Genomic DNA, 23140 nt, shown 5'->3' on the forward strand with positions numbered 1-23140 from the left:
AAATTAACATTCCGCACCTGTGAGCAGAGGATCAGTCTGAAGCCCCCTGCTGTCAGGTTGTGGAAGTGCCCTTTGGGCAAAATACTATCTGAGCTACATGGAATTTGAACTAGAAACAGTGAATACACAATATTCATGTTAATCTGACTTATCTCAACCGTTCACTGAAACAGACACACTGTCTGTGATAAGGCCATGTGAAATAAGCCTCTGTGCTAGTGTCTTTAACACATGAATAATAAGGAAAAGAAAAGAAGGCACAGCCAAGAAAAAAACAGGTCATTCTGACATTCATCAAGGGAAATGAATTTTAGAAGACTTTAGAAGAGCGCCCCTCCTTTAGTGCACACATGTACGAGAGAAAAGGATAAGATGCTGTTAACAGAAATGAGTTTAATATTCCCCACGTGTGCTCCTTTTCCATGACTTTACCAGCAATGTGTTTACCTGTTACCTCAGCATTTCCACCACACCTCAGAGTTCTGTGATATGGCTGATGACATATGATTTAGATCATTTGGAAGCTCTAAATGCAAGATCATGAACAAGGGCCTTTCTGAAAAGGTAAATAGTGATTTGACAATATTGATTTCACAATTTCTAAAAAATTGATTTCACAATTTCTAAAAAAAAAAAAAAAACAACTAAAAAACACCTGAAAAACTTAGAATAAGAATGTATTACAAGAATATTTTTCTTTTAAAAAAAAGATTCTTAAAACCTCCTTTTTTGTTTTTGTTGGGGTCCCCCCCCTTTGATATGGCCGTAATACACCACTGAACAAATGAAGAGAATCGATGTGGGTCCAGGAAAATGGACAAAATTACAATGCAGACCATAATAATAGGGCACAAAAAGCTACCTGAAGTCACAATAGTCTCAAATAAGGAAACTACAAATACTCTCATTACTGGCTTCCCGATGCCAGTGTGAGATAGAGGCCATCCTCAGGACATTGGGTCAGGACTCCAATCTCCAGCCACATGAAGGCAAATGGGACAAACAATTCACTCTTGCAAACAGCAGGAATGAAAAAAAAAGGTGGCAAAATTAGGTCTTGTATAAAGGTCAACACCAGCTTAATGGTGATGCACTGGTTTAAGCATCAAAATCGTGTCTGATGGAATAACAGGAAAGAATAGTTAGCCAAAACGAAGAGGTTGGGGGGGGACAACAAAATCCCAACAAAATCCTCCTTGGAAACATCTGTTTCTCTCCCTCTGTCTCGTTCAAACACACAAACATGCTTTGACTGGAAAAACATTTCAGCCACATCTCGATTCCAGGCTTTTTTCTCTTCTGAGCTACATTCAAGAGGGCACATCATAGCATTCTACTAGGACACTGTGGTCCTTTCTTTCATCTCCGAGCTAACGACGATAGCTAACGAGAGGGGGGAGCTGGAATGAGAGGCCTGTCAAACCTGCATTTTAGCGAAAATAATGGAGCCAATATGGATACCAGCGGCCCCGGTGTTTCCCAGGTGGCTACTTGTTTATCACAGAATCTGATCTTCCCCAGGGAATCATAACACAACGGTACAGACAGACGCTCGGCTCCCAGTAGCTGTGCAGACGAACATGCTTCAAAGCATCTTTTTAATCTTAGATCTAGGCACTAGTGTTTGGTAACTGGTTCACAATCAATCAGTCCAGGAAGTTCCAAAGGCGCAATGACAGGTATCAACACAAATCTCACCGACTCCGGCGAAAACGTCATAACTTGGAAATCTTATCGAGTCACCTTGAAACTTCTAACAGCATTCCCCCATGCATAGATAAATTATCGTTCAACAAGGTCATTTCCCCATTTGAAGCCGTAAAGATGTAGATAGCTGACAGGAATAGCGCAGTTACCGACAAAAAACCTCTACAATCCATAAAACGTTCAGGAAAAACTCCCCTTGAATTTTAAATGAACTGAAGGAAAAAAAGGACTTGAACCGAACAAGCTAAAAGTTGTGTGCAGTTAACCAGCATGCTACAGCCATGCTAAAATATTCATAAGCCAGGCAGCATTGGCAAGGTTGATTTAGCTTTTATATTTTTCAGTCCCAACTTAACGTCCAAGATATCTTCATAAAAAAAAGTTTTTCAAGGCATTTGCTGTCATCCTCACTTTGCACAAGATTTTTATCAAGGAAAAAATGAGGAAATAAAGTTTTTTGCGTTAAATGGACCATACTTCGTTTTCTTCAATAGAGTTTGTTTCTTTGAATATTCCTTGGCCAGATCATCTTCAGATTGTCGATCAGCCTTCAACTTTAAATAGCGAGCTACACAGCCACACTGACAGGGCGTTATGTCACCCGCTTTATCTAGCCTACGCTGCTATTAGCATACACCTTACATTAAAAGCAGAGAGTTAGAGTTTGATAGGAATGAAGCCAACTGCTTATTAGGAATCTATTTAAACCAAGGTCAACATATTAAACTCATGACTGGTTAAAAGAAGCATTGTGTCAAATACCACTATACGCAGCTCACTATTCCCATTTTGCCAGGTCAAGATAAAGAAAGAAGGGCTTTCTTTATGCTAGCACAAAGACCAAAGAGCACAAACACCTGGTGATGCATTTACATACAGACTGGTGTCACAACGTCGTACCATTTGACATTATCTCCTGCGAACAGAGAAGCCAGCATATACAACTTTCACTTGCTGTAGAGCGCTGGATCTGAGTCATCAGGGTTATCTGGGGATTCAGTTGTTTATCTTGTGTTTGTCATCACCTGACTTACCTACAGTGTTCTATATTTCAAGGCGTCAAATGCTTTTTTTTCCCCTGCTGAAGCCAGTGGGGGAGTTTCCTTGTACCCAGAGTACCTGTTTGAACCACACTGCCGATTACAACAATGGTTCCAACGAAAAACAAAAATGTTAATTTTTCTTAGACAAATCATTGGACAATCCAAAGTGCGTGGAAAATTAAAGAAGAAAATGATGAAGAGCAATTCATGAGAATGGTAACGTTTGGCTTTGAAAAAGATTCTGAAAAATGAGTTTAACCACTTGGAGACTCACCAAGTAGCTGATGTGTGCAAATGGTGACATTTGATGCATATTCAATACGTAAGAAGGTTTACAGCCTGTTTTCTACATCCTGATGGGCCCAGATTGTAATGTAATGATGTCAGTTTTAAAGTTAGCAATAGTTGATGTTGCTAACAAGGCCTCGCTTGAAAGCAAATACACAATTTTTTTATATATTTTCCTGTTTGATTTTAGGAGGTAAGTAAAGCTAAAATATATCCAGCTCAACTCAAACAGACACATACTAACATTGGAGCCACCATGGTGATCAATCTCCATTAAGCCTGGTTTTGTGCTCATGGAACACAACACGCTGTATTTCAGACTCATCATCATCAATCAAGTCCAGTGTTTACAGGATAAAATGAACAGTCGGCCACACATTAAAGCAGCAAATCCATATTTGCTGTACACATCTGTTCCGGTGCGCTGAAAGGTTCAAAGTCTGGCTTGAACACAGGTTTTTTTAGTAAAATATATACGGCTGCATTCAGCGGTGGAAGAACGCTATTTTTATTGCCAAGGAGGTGGGGCCTGGGTTAATTTTTTTTAATGTCTGCATCACGACAGAAAGGGAGGGAAGCAAACGGAGTGACCAAATAAAAAAAGAGGAATCAAGTAAAAATTGGGACACAAGCAGCAGAAAATGAAACTGGCATTTTTGTAAATTTTCATTAAGGAACCCAAAAACTATGCAGTAGAATAAATGAATTTTAAGAAATGAGCAGAGCAGGGGAAATGGCAGAGGAAGGTGTGCTTGGGATTATTATGTGACCGTGAAAGTGAAATAAATAGTAAATTGGCAATATTCTAGTATAGTACTCAGTACTAGAGCCTTTAGCCTTGAGGCGAAAATACTTTCTTTTCAGATCGAGTCCAAATCAAACATCTGTTTTCATCATCCAAGTGGTTAAGAGTCATTTTGGCTCCGTAGTCTTTCTTGAAATTTGGTGCAGGAGGCTACAGAACTGGACCCAGGTGCTGCGAAATGGCAGAAGAGGAGACAGGAGCGTGAGGAAAGGAGAAGAGGAGGCTCATTAGGAGACATGTAGCCAGAAGCAGCCCCATTTTTCCCTGTTCTTTAATTAAAAAAACGGATTAATGAGGAGGAGACATGTGTGTCTTTGAACGCCACATCAATTATCAAGCAGAGGGAAAGCTTGTTGTTCCCTGAATGTTCAAGAGAGAGCAAAGTGAGGTCTCTTCCTCTCACTGTTTTTGATCCTCTGCTTAGGAGTTCCCAGCATCCTTCACTTCCTATGACATTTACCAGTGTGGACATTATGGATGTTCCACTTATGCAGCACGTCATTTCAGGCGTTTTTAAGCTACTGCACATGTAATGAGCTCCAAAATGTGTGGGAAATGTCAGATGCGTTGCATCATTCAACTGCTGACTCTATTATAAATGGCGTTTTTATCTACAGGTTTTACCAGACACGATTGTTGTGTAACCACAGTTTGTCTGGGCTGTGATCCCTCTACTTCCTCTACGGGTTTTACTTAACACCTGAAAAACTGAAATATTGTTTTATTTATTCAATTCATTGCTATGGACTTCAAAAATGCATCTAAACATGTTAGCTTGAATGGAAAAAGCCAAGCTAACACACCCATACAATGCCATTGGAAAAGGGGGCGCTACGCCAAAATCCTGACCCAGAATTCAAACAGCAACCAAAAGTTGACATCCCAGGTCAACTGAAATTCACACAAGACAAAGAAACTAAAATCACTGTTCTAGCAGAGGCAAAATGAATACATTCATACAAACTCATCACTGGAGTATAAAAATAAAGCAATAGAACTAAAATTGAAAGTAGCTCATTCCTAACCTGATTAAAAGCTTGGGTATGGTAGCATCATAAATTCAAGCATGAGTGGCCAACACTTGCTTTCCATCCCCGGAGACTGTTGCTATGCACTGAAGTGTGTAGGTAACCTAAAACTACAGCTTAAGCATAACTTCATACAAGCATATCTGGTAAACTATTTTGCTGATGTATCTTAATTTTAAAAAGAAAACGGCTTTAACTACTTGACTATTGTTGCCAATTTACCTTTAGTTTTAATGGCTCGTTAATGAAGCACTTGTTCACCAACTAGTGGACGGACCTCCAATCTACATCTGGTTAGAGCCAGACTGAATGTTTGGAGAGAAATGCCCAAGTCTGCCTAAAGTCACTAATTCTTTATAGAGTTTGTTATATTCAATTTAATGGTTAATTAACATCTGCTTCTATTCAGACATGTTTTTCAAATAAAGAGTTGAGGAGTGATACTGTATAATTTCTGACTCTGTAGGCAGCCTTTAAGCATCAAGTGTTAATTTACTTTAACTGCAGCTCAAAGAACAGCCATGTGATACAGGTCCAGGTCATCCTAAGAGAACTATATTCTCCATATCCTGTGTGTAAGTAGGCAGCAAGTGGTGTCCTGAGTGGTTGTGTTAGTGCCGGGTCTCATTTGCACAATGCTTGAGCAGAGGTTGCCATGGTGGTGGAGCTTCTTTGAAATCAGCTTGAAGAATAGGCGATGATGCGTGTAAGCTAGATTGTCGGGCCGATTTTTCCATAAATTCTGATTTCTGAATGGCTGCTATCAGAAGGTCTGTTCAGCGAAGCCCCCAAAAGGACCCAGCACTTGACAGCGGGGATGAAGAGGCTGCATGGAATGCCATCAATATCACCTCAGGTTTTAGAACTCAGTTTTCCGGCAGCTGGACAGTTTCCCGTACCACTTGCGATCTTGATTTCATAATTTAGCATTGTTCCAAAACCCATCCTTCATTTTATGGAGGCCTGTCACCTGTCACCCAGGCTTAATCAACTCCGTCGAGTGTGTTATGGAGCGATACATCACGGCTGACACGGTCCCGAACATAGACCGCTTTGTGCTTTTCTCTTTTTCCCAGCTAGTTCAGCGCAGGGCCTCACTTAGCGGCGACACATTAGCCAAGACGCGGCTGTCGTATGCTGCGTAGCTATACATTTTTGTTTCTGGGATGTTGGGTATTCATGGAGCTGTAATTCAATTACCTCGGGATGTCACCAGAGAGCGTGTAATGCCTGTGCACATAACGCCTGTGCTGTGATCTTTCATTTTTCACTACTACAAAATGAAACATTAGTTGTGTTTTGCTTGTCTTTCATGGCGTTTTTCCCCACACAATTTTCACCCTGTCATGACTACAATAATCATGATAACTGTGGGGGAGGGAGTATCAACCCCACTAACCCGCACCATTTTAGTTCTGAATCTTCAGCATAACAAATATTTGGAAGTATGCTGTTCCTATCCTCTTTCTCTCCTTCCCTCCTGTACTGTCTCCCCTTTCTCCTCCTCCTTTTCCCATATGGCCATCAGCAAACTCTGGTCCTGCTCAGTGTTCTTCCTGTTAAAAGGGAGTTTGTCCCTGCCCCTGTTGCTTGTTAAAGGGTAAGGCTCTGGGATTCTCTACAGGGACTAGAGACAGCAATTGCCCCACAGCAACAAGGGTCTGGGTTTTAGTCCCCTGGGGTCTTTACTGTGTTGAGTTTGCATTGTTTCCCCATAGGAGCTAAATTTGTAAAAGAATCTTTGGATGTTGGAACTACGTAGAGCTGCAGAATTGCCCTAGTTGTACCCCACTTGTACCTAGGATAGTCCACCACATGACCTTGTTCTTAGAAGTACTAGAAGATGGATGGATGAATTGGATTAAAATACAGAACCCAGAGAGGGAAGCCATGAATATCTGCTTTGTGGGAAGTGGGTTTTGTATTTGGGAGATGGGTAAGAGGAAATCACATTAACACCTACCTCGTATTTCTGACTTTGTGGGGACTTTAAGATATACGACATTATCCAGCTCCAGTTTCAGGTAAGCCCCTAGCCCTAAAACGTACCTAAAACCAATTCTAACCTCAACTTTAAAACCTTTGAAGATATGGGGACCAGTCTCTATGGTCCCACTTTCCAATAATGTTTTCACTTTGCTAGTTAGACTCAGCATTTTTTTACTCAATATGTAGCAGATACAAAGACACACACAGAGACATACGCTTCAATATGTGGTTCCGCTCTAGTAACACTGAACAAGGCCAACAGTCTGCAGTTATGGACAGTAAATAGAGCAGAGCACAACCTGTAAATAATCAACAACACTCATAAAAGTGTGTGTGTGTGTGTGTGTGTGTGTGAGAGAGAGAGAGAGAGAGAGAGAGGCTGCGATCAGGATGATCTACAGCACACTGCCTGGGTGGATGATCTCAAATGTGGTAGATAATATTAGCGCTAATATTTGTTTTAAAAAAAACAAATCCTGAAAATACTGACTCTACTCCATTACTGACTTGAAAATACTGACATAGTCAGAGGGCCGCAACCCATCTCTCTAACCTACTTTATGTTGGCGTCCTCTCCTCATCAGGGTGTGCCAGGTCAGATGGACATATGTGGGCGTCGTTAACACTGGCATCCGTCCTGTGACCTCACCATAGCTCATTAGCCTACCAACGCTTGCTTCAAGCTGCAGCCTATTAGCCGGTGGTGTTGTCTTGCTGTGTTAATGCACTTTTAAGTTTCCTTCGAAGTTCCAAACTGAAGACAACCCGTGTAGTGATGCATTTGTGCGTATGTGTGTGTGTGTGTGTGAGTCATGAAACATCGTCTCATTTCAGTCGTGCTGTCGTGGGAGGACGCTCGGAAAAATGCAAAATCATGTAAATGGATACAGTACTTTGTGTTTGTGTACCTGAGGGGAGAGTAGCATGTTTATATAAGTGTTTTTTATTATTGTAATTTGAGTTCTATTTCCAGTACATCCAGACCGCAAAAGTTTAGCAACAATCATAAATTGTGTTAAAACTACAAATAGGAAAACCAAGAAAAATAAAAGATCATAACTGTTCGATCCTCCCTAGCCTATTGTTTCCTTTCAAGGGTGAGGACCGTCCCAGGCTGTATTCAGAGCCGCCACAGGATTGTTGCTATGGTAATATAGAAAGATAGGGGGGAAAACAGTGGTGACCAGCAACACTGGAGCATTTCTCTCCTGCTGGAGTCAAATCTCAGTGGGTCGACCACACATGCATTTATTTGTGAGCTTTCCAAATAACAGAGCAACGAAAATAAAAATCGTTGACATGAATGTGGATGGTGTGACATACTGTACATGTTAATTCAGCGGCACACCTACATAATTCATGCAAATGCAAGAAATAAATGCTTCATTTCCATGAGAATGTCAAAGAGAGCGGTGGCACTCTTTTGAACCTGCATCTCGAATATGTCATAAGCTCTTCTGAGGACATAATTGTGGAGGTTAGAAGGGGTTTGATTCCTGTTTCTAGACAAGGGGAACAAGCACAGCCTTTAAAGAATCATTCTGACAGCGCTATCAGCAAATCTGTGACAAATCCAGACTGATCCTTCAGTGTTTGTGAGTCACTGTGGGGAAAAGACACCACGGAGCTGCGCTGTAAAATGTTCTCTATTCAACTTAACAGCTGAATACACAGTTTTATTCTGGGTTAATATAGGGTCCCTGTTGAGCCTTTGAAATTCCCAACACATCTTGAGTTAAATTTGACTTAAAATGCAATGTGGAAGGAGTTTTCTGTTGTTATTATTAAGACAATTAAACAATTAAAATTCTTAATCAGATTAATCACAGGGCCATTAAATAGCTTTTCTTTCTTAATTCCCTTTAATTCAACTCTATTTCTACAGAATCTGTTACATTGAAAATTGTCTGTCTGAGCTTCACAGAAATCCAGGATGTAACCCTGAAAATGCAACCGTGGCAGGAATGACTGCCTTTTAACAGGGAGAAACCTTGAGCAGGACCATCCTGGGGAGGAGCCCATGTACATACCCTTGACTAATTTGTGTGTTACAGTGATGTGGTTGGTAACTTGAAGATTTGAGTGCTTAAAAGAATGAAAAGTTCCTTCTTGAGTGAGTTAAAACTACTTTATATCAGTCAATTGCCCTTTCTTGGGTCCCCCCCCCCCCCCACTTCTGCTGATGAATAGTACTGGAGGAGTCCTCAGGAGTGAGCAGTATTGTGCACAAACTGCACATGCCTCAACTGAATCTAGAACTTAATCCATCTGTATTGTCGTAGATTCAGGAGGTTCCAAACCTTAACCATCGCCAGTCGTGTTTTGTCCTCATCGAATTGCTCATCAGTCTGGAATGAAGAGTGAACATCGATGGCTCTATGTACTTTTATCACTTGCATGAGAACTGTTGCTTCTCATGCAGCCACTGAACCCAGGACCTTTAGCACTGGAAGTTTGTTCTGTGTTTATTTGGACTGATAATGTCTTTCAACGTGTCCTCGCTGTCTTTTTTGGGTCTTTTGACCTTTTGGCGTTCAGAGAGACCTCACGGGTGAAACGACGAACGTCGGCGTTAATAATCACAGCAGCCAACCAAAACTAATATGTTGACATTTAGAAAAGCTTAAAGTTTCTGGAGTGCTTTTCTTGCGTAAGACGAGTGATTCACAGCACAGATCTGGCATTTGACACAAGTTGCCGACGTCCTCAGCCAGGCTGCACATTTGTCTTGGATCCTCTCAGTTACAAAGAGAGCACGACGTGCGCTCTGACATCTTCAGCTGTGATGTTTGTGTTTATGTTATTCCTTTTCATTTCATTCTCATAGGTGAAGTTTTAAGGCTGTGATAATGTCAAGTAAACAAAAGCTGCCACCCAGCCATCACAGCAGCAGACAGTCTCAACGAGCAACTTTGTTGTTTTCACATATAGGGATTTTTTTTTTCTTTTGTGCAGCCGCAAACATTGCCAACATGTTTCTTTTTTACTTCTGCTTTAGAAACTCATGAAATAATGTAGGTGGAATGAAGGAAGAAATGTCTAATATTAATTGAAAATATAACAGTGTCCATCTATTACTTAAGCAGTTATGTGGAGCAGTTAAAAATATCATGCTAATGTTATTTTTTCTCATGCGTTTGAGAACATGGCCCCCTGCCAGAACAAGGTAAACTTAAATGGAAAGTAATTTATACATTTATTCATGCATTTTACATGATCTGCTGCAGGAAAGCATCTTCATTTTTAACAGCGCTCAGCTCATCCCTGAGTCAACATGAGTCAATATATAGTGTATCATTAATAAAGGTATGGAGACTCCATATATAGTTTGTCTAAACATTGATAGAATTTTAACCAGTCATGATTAGATAGAAGAATTTTATTTATGAAACATCTATTTTACATTATGTAATGCACTTTGATTGGACTGGCCTCATACACATGGTTGGCAAACTGTGTCCTGTACGTCAGCAGATCCCCTAATAATATACATTAGGTTCACCTCAATGACTATATGGGACACAAAGAGAGCTACCTGCGTCAATGACTAAATTGCTTTATAATCCCTTCCAATTTTACTGCACTTTTTTAAAGATCTTGATTAGTTTACAACCTCGAGAGTGAGCGAACACCATCACAAGAAGATCTTTTTGTTGCTGCGAATAGAATGCTGTATAAACCATCATTTTCCATTTGGGATATTAGGATATTACGGTAAATTCTACTGTTCACTACATCTTAATATATATATATTGTTGGAAAGGGTCTAGTTGCGGAGATGGACTATCAGATTCCCTGGAATTATTGAGGGGCAGTGCTGTTTACTGGGAAGCTAACTTGTGACAAGATTTGTGCAGCTTTGTAATGCCACTACAGTTTTTCTATAGAAGAATAGCAAATGTTTATGAATAGATTTTAGAGTCTCTTGTGAGATAATAAGGAACTAAAGGTGCGGCAAGCACGTGCCTTAGCCGGCACACAAAGGAAAGGATGGTGGGAAAGGTCCTCTATTATAATAATAGATAATACCTGTTTTAAAAAGTAAAACAAAAAAAAAAAACTTACGTTGTTTATTTTCACGTCAAAAGTAACTAAAACTAAAGGAAGCCGATATCACTGTTGAGCATTTCTGCCTCGATTCTGGACTGACACTCATTTCTATTCAATATATATGGTAATTACACTTATTTTACACCATCCAGTCCTGTCTATTTTACATCTGGCTGGACTGGTAGAAAATAACCCTGGCATAATATCTCATTTTTAGTGCTAATGTCGAGCTAAATTATTCAAGCATGTCAAGTAAATTTGAAAAAAAAAAAAAAAAAACAGGACAGATGAGATGTTTGGTCTGGTTATGACAGTAACGGACCAAACCTAACATTTGTGGTTCTGACATTAAACTAATGTTTCTCAATTTTGAAGGATGCGTACTTTAAAGTTTTCTTTGCAAAACAACACCCTTTGATAGAAGGGTCATCGTGAGTGCTCTTTATGATGCTTATCAAAACTGTAATAAATGTGTAATTACACCAATCTCACATCAGTATGGCTGCAGCCGTGGAGACAGATGCGCAGGTTTGTTTTGGGGTTTCAAATGTACCTAATGATCCGTGCAGGCTGATGTTGAAAAAGCAGGCAAAGATTAGCAGATTTAGCCCTCAGCCGGTGATTTGTTGGGAAACACGGGTTGCATTGTGTCCGCCTCGGTTAAGCAACAGTCAGCCGACAGGAAGCCGATGAAAGAACAACAAGGCAGCCGGCCGGCGACTGGGAAAGCGATTGTGCCGGCGTTATCCGTGTTTGCTCAGTTTAGCTCGTCGCAAATATTAGCCTGTGTGTTTGGCCACTGGTCCTCTCTCCCAGGCTTTGACTGCACACCCGGGGGCTTCTCATTGGGTAAAAAGGGAACGGGGGGAGAATGAGAGGAGGGAGCTATAGTGGATGAAATGTAGTGTTTGAGGATAACAGATGTCATGTAAATTAGTCAAAGTCATGGCTGATACTGAAAGCAGTTATCATCCACAGTTCTTAATAATGGACCTTATTTCCATTTTTCCATGAGTCAATGAAACCATCGAGTTCAGTGCTGGTTCAGCTCCAGGTACTAAGAGCTACGGAGGCACACATTATAAAAGGTCTCCGTTTTGTGACTTTGCTCTGTGGTTATGAAGAAAAGGAGAAAAGGCTTGTGGGAGTAAAAGGACAATGACGAGGCGATGAAACCAATGGAGGCAGAAAAATGTACAGTTTGTTTGAAGGTTACAGCATTCTATTTAGTTTCAGGCCAGTTAATGGCAACACAACCCAGGCCCAATTTTAAAAAATGCACAGTTTAGCCAAACTTTACTCCACAATCACACAAATGGAGGAAATCTTTTGTTTCAAGTTTTTGTCTTTCCATTATTATTATTTTACTGTGCGTATGCACAGCAAAGGAAGCTTTTTCCTTCTCTGTCTTCGAAGTGGGCACATCATTATCATTTTCCGTTCAATTTTCGGGCCCGCCGATAAGCAGGAGTAATCACATCATTGTATTAAGTGGATCCAAACATTTTACAATTTGTATGTTTAGTACCTAAGTGCTAAGAAGAAACAGAGTGCTTTTTAACCTCTTGATTTAGTACACTTGTCCAGAGCACCAGATTTACTCTGAGATTGTTATCTGAAACCCTAAAAGCATCTTGGGAGGAGGTGAAAATTCCACATGGATAATGAGCTGATGTGAATAAAGGAAGGAGGTTTGCAGAGGAGCAGCAGAGCGACGGAGGGTGTTCCACAGTGAACTGTCCCGCTGTCCCTTGCAAGGTTACCCGTGTCTGTTGCAACTCTAACAAAATCTTCATCAGTCTGTTGCTGGTTTGTGACGTTAAGGTGCACGACTCAAGTTCTCAGCCTTTTACTGTGTTGATATAAATGTATGAAGGGTCAGGATTTGATTTATTCTATTTAAGAGCCAACATTGCATACTGGACATTCACCTTTTTTTCCAAGCTTGAGAGAAAGTATAAGAAAGGCAAATGGTGTTAGCTGCTATAGTCTGGTTAACAGGGTGCGTATGGCTTATTTATATTAATGTTTTGGTATGTTGGACTGTTTACAACCTTTTTTAGCACCTTGTGGTTCAGTTCAATCTGTCTTTATTCACACAGCATCTGTTACAATCAAGAAACCCAAGGCCTGATCCCCGAACAAGCAATGGTAGCAAATATAAGCATTTAAACAGAGTTTAATGTGTTTTTAAGATAAATAAATGCATTGGTTTTACTGGAGCTGCTCAACAAAAACTGAAAGGACAGTGTGGCGATACCTGATGGTTAGAGAGAGAGCGCCAGAAAGAGGTAGGACAAGGCAGAGAAAAGAACAAAATAATGCATTTTTACAAGTGCTCACCGATGTGTCCATTAGTGAACCGGCGCTTTGCAAACACGGCAGTGCCCCGTCCGTCCTCGCTGAAGGACGCCCTCCTGTTTGCATATGGAGGTGTGTGTTTATAGTGAGCGGGTCAGTCAGGAGGGATTCGGATCTGAAGCCTACAGGTCTAGTGGTTTTGAAGGAGACCATCCATCAACAGTCTCAGTGGCGCAAGATTCCACTCAATATGGATGTGTGTGTCCACCTGTTTTTACATGCCCGGGCATTGTTTTTTTACCGCCACTCAACATCAAGGGTGAATTCTCTGCAACGTTTTCAGCTCGCCCTCGATGGTTTGTGTGCGTGCTCAAGGACGGTCGGCACACCCGGTGTAATGAGAGTCCGATTCATCCTATCAAACGTGTCTGACGTCTTTCAAAAAGAGACCCGATCTTCGCTCAAAACGACCCTGCTTGTAGCAGCAGAAGCCAGGATACAGAGGACGCAAGACCTATAAATGGTGGGAGAGACAAAACGGCATTTAGATAAAGAGATGTGACGTCGTCTCTCAAGGTGACTACTGGAAATCACGGCAACCACATACAAATGAGGCAGCGGTGACAGAGACGACAAATAAAACACTGCAGGTTGTCTCGCCAAGGTGGCTCTTGCTATTTTTCTTCGTTAGCAACATGAACATGACTCATAAGCATTCCCCATTTCCTGGAGCCTTTGAGAACCTAAAATGCGAGCACATCAAGGGAGCGGACACTTTTTTGATTTATCCAGGGAGGAGTCCACATAAGTCAGGCAACAACGCCGTTTTTTTCCCCCGAAATTCCGCAGTTTTTGGATTATCATTATTATCTTGTCAGGCCGAGTGCAGATGACATGCCTGAGCATTTTTGCACGTTGGCAGAGCAGAGTGGCCAGAATTATTTGTGATTGGTGGGATCCCTCATGAAAAATGACTGTCTGTAACATATAGAAATAACGCTAGTGCTAATAGAATTACTCACCTGTCTGCTAGCAATGCACCAGCAAAAATAATTGAACTGGTTTTCATTGGGAAACCAGTGAAGGTCTATTTTATTTCTACTCCAACTTCTATTCCAGGTCCTTTCTGATTCACTGGGTATCTTAAAAGCATTTAAAGCCTCATGTAATTTAGCATTTTTATTAAAAGGAGCCAATGGAGAGGTTATATTCGAGGAGCATTTATTGCCACCTGCAATAAGAAATGTGTCAAGGTGCAAATGTGGGTGGCAGCCGTTAAAATGGTGAAGAGCATTTCTGAGGCTAACAATCCCCCCCCCCCCCCCCCCCCCCCCCCCCCCCCCCCCCCACACACACACACACACTGTTTCTTGGCTGCCTCTTTTGTAACTTAGTTTTGAACTCCAGGCACCTTCCCCCCTGGAGGATCATCAAGGTTACCCCTGTCCTTTTATCATGCAGTGTTTGTGTTCAGCCCTCGCTCCTCCTCTTCCTACCACTCAATTCGCCGCCGCCCCCGCCCCCCCAGCTCAATTTGATCACTGAGAGCTGCCTGATAACCCTGGCACACACTGAACCGCCGTGGCCACGTCCTAACGATTCCTAATTCTCATTCCGCTCCTGCCAGCGGCACTTACCTCGGCGCGCCGTTGTTCGTTGCAAGGTCGTGTTGGTGTATTTCAAATGGAAATGCTCTTTATATTTCATAATGGTGCCTCCCCCCTGCCTGTTACAGAGATGTCCTGAGCCAATTTTCCATGTCTTTGGGAAAAGGACAGGGAGCTTCCAGATGACTGGTGTGTTTTTATCCTCCTGACTCCGAAAATCTTTCTTCTTGTTTGATCAGCAGCATTGATTGTAGATATGGTGCTTTATCGCTGCAAACTACCCACACAGCTCGCTGTAGTTCACCTTTAATTGTTTTGATTGTCTTGTAATTGCTCTTTAGTGGTGAAAAGCACAGACTGACTGGAAGGCACTGCATTGAGAGAGCGTAAAAGCAGAAAAAAGGGCGGGAAAAGGCTGAGACGACAGATTTCTCAAGTGCTCTTTTTTTCTGTAGTTTATGTATTACTTCCATGGAAGTATTTGTAGTTCAGTGCCAATACAAGTTGAACATGTATGTTGGTGTCTTTTCTTGCCCGTTCAAGCATAGTTGCCACTACACTGGACAGCTATTCTCCTGCCACTTCCTGTCTTGAGCAGGAGTTTGTGACCACAGTTGCTCATCAGCCGATACCCATCACACCATTTTCCTTCCTGGTCATCCTTGCTAACTGGTCAACATGGAAAAAATAAAATAAAATAAACACTGCCTCAAAAAATCCCAAAATCAAGATGGCAACCAGTTTATCAGTTATGCAGGGCAACAAGGTAAATCCACTGCTGAATCTTCTATGAAAGGACACTCTGGATGTTTAGGCATCAAGTTAAAAACAATGGAGAAATACCACTTTTCTAAATATCAATCAAATGTCAGCAAAAAACTATTAATCATCTCTTTAGTAACTTGAATATCACGCGTCACAGGCTAATAAAGGGTATGCTTAGTGCTAGACACAGGTTGTGATTCTGCAGGAGGGTCCCCCCATATAAGCCTGGTCCTGCTCCAGGTTTGTTCCTCTTAAAGGGAGTCTTATACGTCACTTTGTTTGTTTGGGTCAAGCTCTGGGCTTTTGTAGGGTGCAAGAGACAATCCTTATTATAATGAATAATAAATTCCTCAAACAGCAGCCACACACCCAAAAATAGACCAAGCTTGATGTATTCAAAACAATTTCCAGCCCTGATAAATTGGTGAATGTTTACCTGACCAAACATACATACATGCAGAGGAATGCAGTGACCCCAGAAGACCCAAGGATGTGATGGATTTATAGAGCTTTTCTAACGAAAGGTGTGTTTCTACTGCAGGAACCTTCCCCTAACGGCCATTTACAGGAATTTTTAAGGGGCCCAAGCGAGTCTGTGGGTGGGGCTTGATCTGATGTGATGCAGAATCCAGCAGAAGAGGAGCATTAGCCTAGCAGCATCTGCCATCATATACACAAACACACAACCCTGAAACAAAGCAACTTCCTGTCTTGTTTTGTATTTTATAGATTGAAGCAATGGATAGAACTATAAAAATGGCAAAAATGGGTAAAACTCACGGACCTATAGGAAATCATATTGTTTTAAAAATATTAAGCTGCCTCAGCTGTTTTCTTTATTACTTTTGCTATTGGTGGCTCGCCTGGGTGACATCACGGCTGAAACTGTCGCTCAATGATTACACAGAGATCAAAACTCGTGCTGCCTCTGAGGGGGGGTCATAGCTGGCAGTGGAAACATGACCATCGAGAGTGCCAGGAGAGATGAATGGTTCCTGCAAAGTTCCTGCTCCCGGTATTTACCAGGAACTCCAGCAGTGGAAAAGCGCCTAATGAATCCTCCTATCTATACCACTGACTGACCGACAGAACGAACTGCAGTGACGATTAGCTAATCTCTGAATTAAAGAGGGGCCATATAACATTCCTACTCTCGCCGTTAGCTGTCAGCTGGAGCAGATTAAGTGCTGCTAAGCAGAAGTTTAGAAGCTAAGGTTTTGAAAAAGCAGCCGGGGTTTATTGTCACTTACCTACCAGTCCCGTCATTTCAATGTTGTTGGCTTCGCTGCTCTGAGAGGTTTTTTTCCACCCTCCTCCTGGTTCCAGCAATATCCTCACTTAAAGGAAACTGGCATTAAAACGTCATTACCGCTACGCTAAAATCATATCTGACAAAGCAGCGGTTCCCGACGGCTCCCTGCCGTTTCAACGTATTCCCTCTCACTGCCGAAACAAACGATGATGTTGCGGAACACAAATGCTAATTTCTCTGTAAATATCACTTAAATTCACTCTGCTTTACGGTCACGATGGTGCGGATTCACATGGCTTTGCTCGAGCAAAGTCACTGGGTTTTTCTTTTTTTTAATCATACCAGTCAATTGGAAGATTCAATTCTTCTGTAACATATTTATATCTTAGAGGTAATACTGGCTTTCAGCATTCATGAGAGTGGATGAGAAACATGACAAGGGCCACTCTATGATGGGAATGAATTGATTAAATGTCTGAGAAGATGGGAGTGCTTTGCTATTTGAGACGTATGAAAGTCTCCGTAGAAGTAAAATGATCTTCTGAGTAGTCCATCAAGCCCCATTTTGAGAAATCCAGACTCAAATCTGCTCTTGTGCCAAGGAGCATTAAATGCTCTGCGTTTACAATGATCATTGTTTACTTTGCACATTTAGCGAACTAATCTTGGGCCATCGTCGAATTAGGGCCCCCTTAGAAAACTCGGCTGCTATTATGCTGCTCATTAACTAAACACACAACCTCTGCGCTTATTTACTCAATTAAGTTGCTAGTTTAAGTTCTGCTAATATTAGAGGGGTTTATTTCCCTTTTAAACTGCTTAATCAGGCATGAATAATGGAAATCTGCTGTAAGGGGGAGCCGAACATTCGCCTCTGAATATACATATAGAAGGTAGCAAAAGCTGTGGCTGAGCTGATCTCAGCGTGCAAAGTCCCGCTCCCACCTCTTTAACCCTCCAACCTGAAATTACACTGATGACAGTTGCCATTTTAAATCTTGCATCTGCGAAGTTGGAGCTTAAAGGCAGAGAACATGCATATTGCGTGTGTCTAGCTGTGCCTCTCTCTGGCAGACTTGAATCAGTAAATGATTTTGACCTTTCCCAGCAATGAGAAGAGGAAGCACAGGGGGAGAGCAGAGAGACGGCAGGAGCCGAGAGCAGAGTGGGTGGTAGACAGTAATAAACTCAAAGCAGTGGGCGATTCTCTGCGTTAACAGATGGGGCGGGAGGTGTTCGGCAGGTTGGCGAATACTAAAGGTTCCTCACTGAGGACCTGTTTGGGCTCTCTCCACAAATAGTCAAATGTTTGAAGTTACTGCATCGTTTCTGTTCTCTACAACCATCCTGTAGTGATGTAAAGACTGTTTAATGACACTGTTTAGTGAACAAATAAGGTTCACATTTGTTCATTTTTATTTGTAGAAGGGGCAACTGAAACTTCAACAAATGTTTGTGGCACCAGTCAGAAGGTTTAGATGGCAACTAAAAACACAAATTACTACATTAGTGTGACTGAAACAGGATTTTAAAAGGGTACGTCAACATATTATCATGTCTAATAGGAAGTCAGACCAGAATGTTTTTTCTGTGCTAGAGCACTGTGCTAACCCCGAACTCCGTAGTTGGACAGCATGTAAAAACTTTAAACAGATTAAGCCAGCTGAACATGGCATAATTGGAGGTTTTTCGGGACAGATAGACACCATTCATGGTTGCTCAGCTGCAGTTGCTATCAGCATCTATCATAGCAGATGCATCACGATTTCAACAATCAATTACGCTCCCACGCATGTATGCCGAGACAAAGACAATAGTCCAATTAAACGGCTTAGCCGAGGTGCAACCATGGGCGTACCGGCCGACCTGCCTCTGCCTGGAATTTACTAGATACTGTTTGTTTGGAGTGATTAAATTATACAGTAGGCCTTAGGAGTCAAACAGAAATAACAGTGCCAGTCAGCCAAAGGAAGAGGGAGGCAGGTTCATTTGGCTTCAGAGTTGTGTCTATCTTCCCTAAGGATTCTGTGTCCACGGCAAGCAAAGAGCTATGGCCAAACAAAATCGATTTAAGTTAAGTTGAGAGGTATCTTCAGAAAAAATAGTCCGCATTTTGGGAGGTGTATGTGCATGAATGTTTCAAAGACGCTATGTGCATGAATGGGTTTTCTCAAAGTTTTTATTCTTCTGTAGGAACGGGGAAAGATCGGCGTGATCTTCAACGTGGGAACGGACGACATAATCATCGAGGAGAGTGCGGTGATGGTGAGCGACGGCAAATACCACGTGGTGCGATTCACTCGAAGCGGCGGCAACGCCACGCTACAGGTGGACAACCAGCCCGTCATTGAGCGATTCCCCTCAGGTAGGAATGGTCCCCTCGGAGTCAGAGGGGACACATGACTGTACATCGATTGTCCAGATAAAGCAAAAATGGGACTGAAAGAGAAAGAAAGAGAGCAACTCGTTAGCTCGGCCCAGCAGGATTCACAAAATTAGATTCTTCAATATAACGCTCTCCACAGGCTCTGGTTTATTAATCAAGCCTCCATATTTAGAGCGTGTCTGCATTATTCTAGGTGATTAAGCCAGGCTCTGGTCTAAAAGGCAGGAAGAGCCGTGCAGCTTTCCTGAAGCGAGCGATCTTCCGTCTGAGAGCATCCGTAGTTGTAGCTGCTGGCATCATGAAAGTCAGCTAACGAATCGAGGTCAGCGCACAGTGAGCATGCCAGTCAGGTATGGCTGCTGAGCGCAGGTATTTGGCAGGATACGGCGAGAGGATACCTCACCCTGGGAAAGTACGCGGGGGTGTTTATAAGTCAAGCTAAACACCCATGAAACATTACACATGCAGACTTTTAATGAGGGCGGCTACTCAGTGAGTCACTGCCAGGAGTGTGCTAATTCCCCTAACCTTAATCTCGCTGTTCTATTTTTCGCCTGAATTCTGAGGGGTTTCTGTTGGGCTGTGCACAAGCTCTCTGAATTTCTCTTTCCATCCTGTTTCTCTTTTTTTTGTTCATGGTTGGTTCAGAGGAAGACATCAAGTGTTCCCATAAATGTAAAATTGTACGACTTGGATTATCTCTGTCCCCACGGAGCCCCGTGCATCTCATGTCTGAAATCTCTCGGGGAGGGTTTCTGCTTGTGTGCCCTTGATATTGCTTCTTCTTGACATATTTAGCAACGGGATCGGGGCATTTTCAGTCACAGCCGTGATCCCCGAGTTTTGTGCTGTAGCTTTGTTTTGGCATTGACAGAAGGCATTTTCTCATCCTAATCCATCAGCACAGAGTGGCTGGACCGAGGGGCATGCATCACAGCCATAAGAGGAAGTACTCTGACAATTCACTCTTTGTTGCTATGATTATGTTTCAAACGCGAGCCATTTTGTGGCAGCTCACACTCCAGAGAAGGACGTTCGAGTGACAGTCCTACAGAGCACAAAGAAACAAGGACAACAACATATCAGACTGTAAACACTGACAAGTGAGTTTGGTCCAGAGACATAAAGGGGACTTTCAGACCAAAGCTCTTTGGTCCATGTGAAACTGACCAGAGTTCACTTGCTGGGATAGACATCTTCGTGTGGATGGCTTTGAACGCTCTTCAGAGCTCTGTAGAGGGCCAAACATAGGATTGAGAACTCTGGTTCAGCTAAAAAAAGATTCTCTCAGTGGACCCTGGCACAAATGGACTATTGGGTTAACCAAAGACAGGAAGCGGGGTAACACAACGACAGCACAACTCCAGAGAAAGAGCCTATCAGAGATAGAGAGGCGCATGCACGTATTTGTATGTGGTCAGAGGACCATTGTTTTTTAAAATGGTGAACAGGTTGGGTAAATGGCCAATGGATAAGCCAGGTTTTCTTCTTCCTTGTGCTGTTTTTTCTTCCTGGTCTCTGTCCATTTCAGACAATCCTGCTCCAAACAATAGACGTAGTAACAGTATTGTGACATCCAGGTGGTTTGGTCCACTTTCAAAAATGCAGTCACTACTGAACCAAACCACCCTTTACGATCCTGGTGTAAAAGGCCTCTCAGGCCTTTGTAAGACCATTTGTTGCTTCTATCTTTCCCATTTTATAGTTTGTTATAAATTGTTTTAATGTTATTATAAGGTGTCCAGATGGGGTTTGCGTCGAAGTTTTAGGGGGACCTGAAATCTTTGTTTGATTGTTGCGTAGAATAGTGTGGATTTATCGACACCAACTAGTTACGCTCTTCTCCCAACAAATTAGTAGAGCCCAAGGCTGAAGCCCAAAAGGTGGAGGAGGAAAAAAGAAAAGGGATTGAAACAGGGAGATCCCTGGCTACACCAGCTTCCTATGACCCACATTGCAGATTTGGACATTCATTATTCCCTAAAGGGGACAAATTATGCTACAGTTGGATCCCAGTCAGACCTATTTCACTGGTATCGTGCTAACAGCTGTGATATCCTTGTCATGCACACACTTAAACATTGAATCTTAAACATTCCCTGTTGTTAGTGTCACGTTTTCTTAGATTTTAGAGGGAAAAGATTAAAATTCTCTATTGTGAACTGGCCTGCTGGATTATCCTTTAAGAAGCTTCCTATGCCCTGATCGCAATAACTGACTGAATCACTGTAAAATGTCCATATTACATTTTCTCATGCTTTCCTGTATAACTAATCACCTGCTTCTCATTCAAAAATCAAGCCAGTACAAGATGTCTTCAAAGGGACATTTCTTTGTAAAGATCCAAACATTTGTGATATAAAACACAGAGACACTTGTGCAAGATGACCTGCCACAAAAAGGAAGTGTGAGAGAATTTAATTTCACAGGGAAAGGGAACAATTCATATGTGAAAGCGGTCATGTGACATGGCAGGCAGGGAGAAATCAGCATGAAGGCATGAGACCCTAAAAATACAGTGACTGCAGTAATCGGATAATTATAAAATTCTGCGGTGTTTCAGTCTGTTTTTCAGATTTCCTTCAGTGTCATAAGTCTCGAGAAGAAGAGCCAAAACTGGCTCTTCCTCAACGTCCACATACAGGAGACAATCTGAACAAAGAACTAAAATATGAACTACGTAATGAGAAAGAAGTTAATGTATCCTAGCGTCATAGAGCCATACCTATGTAATTTATTCACAGTCCCTTGACATTTAAAAACAGCATTCATTTTCATTTTTATGACATATTTTCTTAGCTTTTTTGAAGCTCCTCCCCTTGTTAAATGTTTTGGCCTCCCTGCAGAAGGCTTCACAACAGGGTCGTGTAAGCTGATAACGGTGCGATAACGACACAGATTCAGTGGTAAACACCTCCGGTGATGACCTGCGACGTCCTCGGGGAGTGTCTATATGCATGACCGCTTACGTACAGTATGTCCTTCAATCCGAGGGCAGGTAAAAGTATCGGAGGAGTAGCAAATCCTGCGTATCAGGTGTCTTTTCCAGTTATTTTTTTTTCTTTGCAACATTTCCATGTTTCCAAAATGGCAGACACGCTTAAAAAATATGTGTCTGGGTCACACCAAGTGCCTCGATCTAGTCACAAGTGAACAGGCAGATGTCTGCTGCAGGGCCATATGGAGTCTAATTGTGCCATTTCACACTCGATTCCCTTTAACTGTTGGTCACCTGCTGCAGGAGAATGAACCAATATGATTCGGCCGATTGTTTTGCCTGCGCTGGTTAATTTTTTGGTCTTGAGTACTTTCTGAAAATAAAATCTGTGTGAATAATTTAAAATCATGCACACTGCACCGCTCTTTAAAATTCAAACCTGAAATTCAAGTCATGTTGTATTAATAAATGAAGTGACTTATACAATATCCTCAAAAAAAGTAGTCGATCCCCAAACACTGCAATGATTTTACAGTTTTCTTAAGCTGCTAAAGTAGTCTAAACCTAAATGTATACCTATCTATATTTTAAGTACTGTAACCATCCATAATGACCCTTTTAAATTAAATGCTCAGTATTTCTATCATTGGGCCTATTTACATGAGTATAGAAACTGTAACTGGGAGTCATCAGCTAATTGTTGTAATAGGAATAGAAATGTAATAATTAGAGTCTTTACCTCCATTTATTGTATTCCTTTCACAGTATATACTGTGCATAGTGGCGTTAGAGGAAAAGACTTCCTGTTACATTCCAAACATCCAATCTGGCCTTGTGGACCATGTCGATGCCTCAGGTTTTAGCATTAGCCGTCCTAATGTGCAAATTAGGCCAGGTGACATTCTTTCTTTATAATCCACGTTGGATGGTTTTTGTATTTGTCTGTTGTTCACGTCGAGGCTGCGTCATTTACATTTACTG

At 41.8% G+C, this 23140-nt stretch overlaps 1 protein-coding gene and 1 long non-coding RNA gene across 11 annotated transcripts in view; one reads left to right on the forward strand and one right to left on the reverse strand.

Moving 5' to 3' along the window:
* The window catches only part of nrxn2b (neurexin 2b), a 460093-nt gene that overhangs the window by 403224 nt on the left and 33729 nt on the right, over positions 1 to 23140 (forward strand). For all 8 annotated transcript variants that reach the window (XM_057026456.1, XM_057026464.1, XM_057026463.1 and 5 more), the window contains one exon: positions 19029 to 19200. In XM_057026456.1, the coding sequence (XP_056882436.1) occupies positions 19029 to 19200 (172 nt within the window). The remainder of the gene's footprint in view (positions 1 to 19028; positions 19201 to 23140) is intronic.
* Positions 18234 to 23140, reverse strand: part of LOC130522300 (uncharacterized) — a 51632-nt gene continuing 46725 nt past the window's right edge. For all 3 annotated transcript variants that reach the window (XR_008949589.1, XR_008949588.1, XR_008949590.1), the window contains one exon: positions 18234 to 19274. This is a non-coding gene — a long non-coding RNA (uncharacterized LOC130522300). The remainder of the gene's footprint in view (positions 19275 to 23140) is intronic.

Source organism: Takifugu flavidus, chromosome 3 (genome assembly GCF_003711565.1).
Source record: "Takifugu flavidus isolate HTHZ2018 chromosome 3, ASM371156v2, whole genome shotgun sequence".
In the NCBI taxonomy this organism is placed as follows: domain Eukaryota; kingdom Metazoa; phylum Chordata; class Actinopteri; order Tetraodontiformes; family Tetraodontidae; genus Takifugu; species Takifugu flavidus.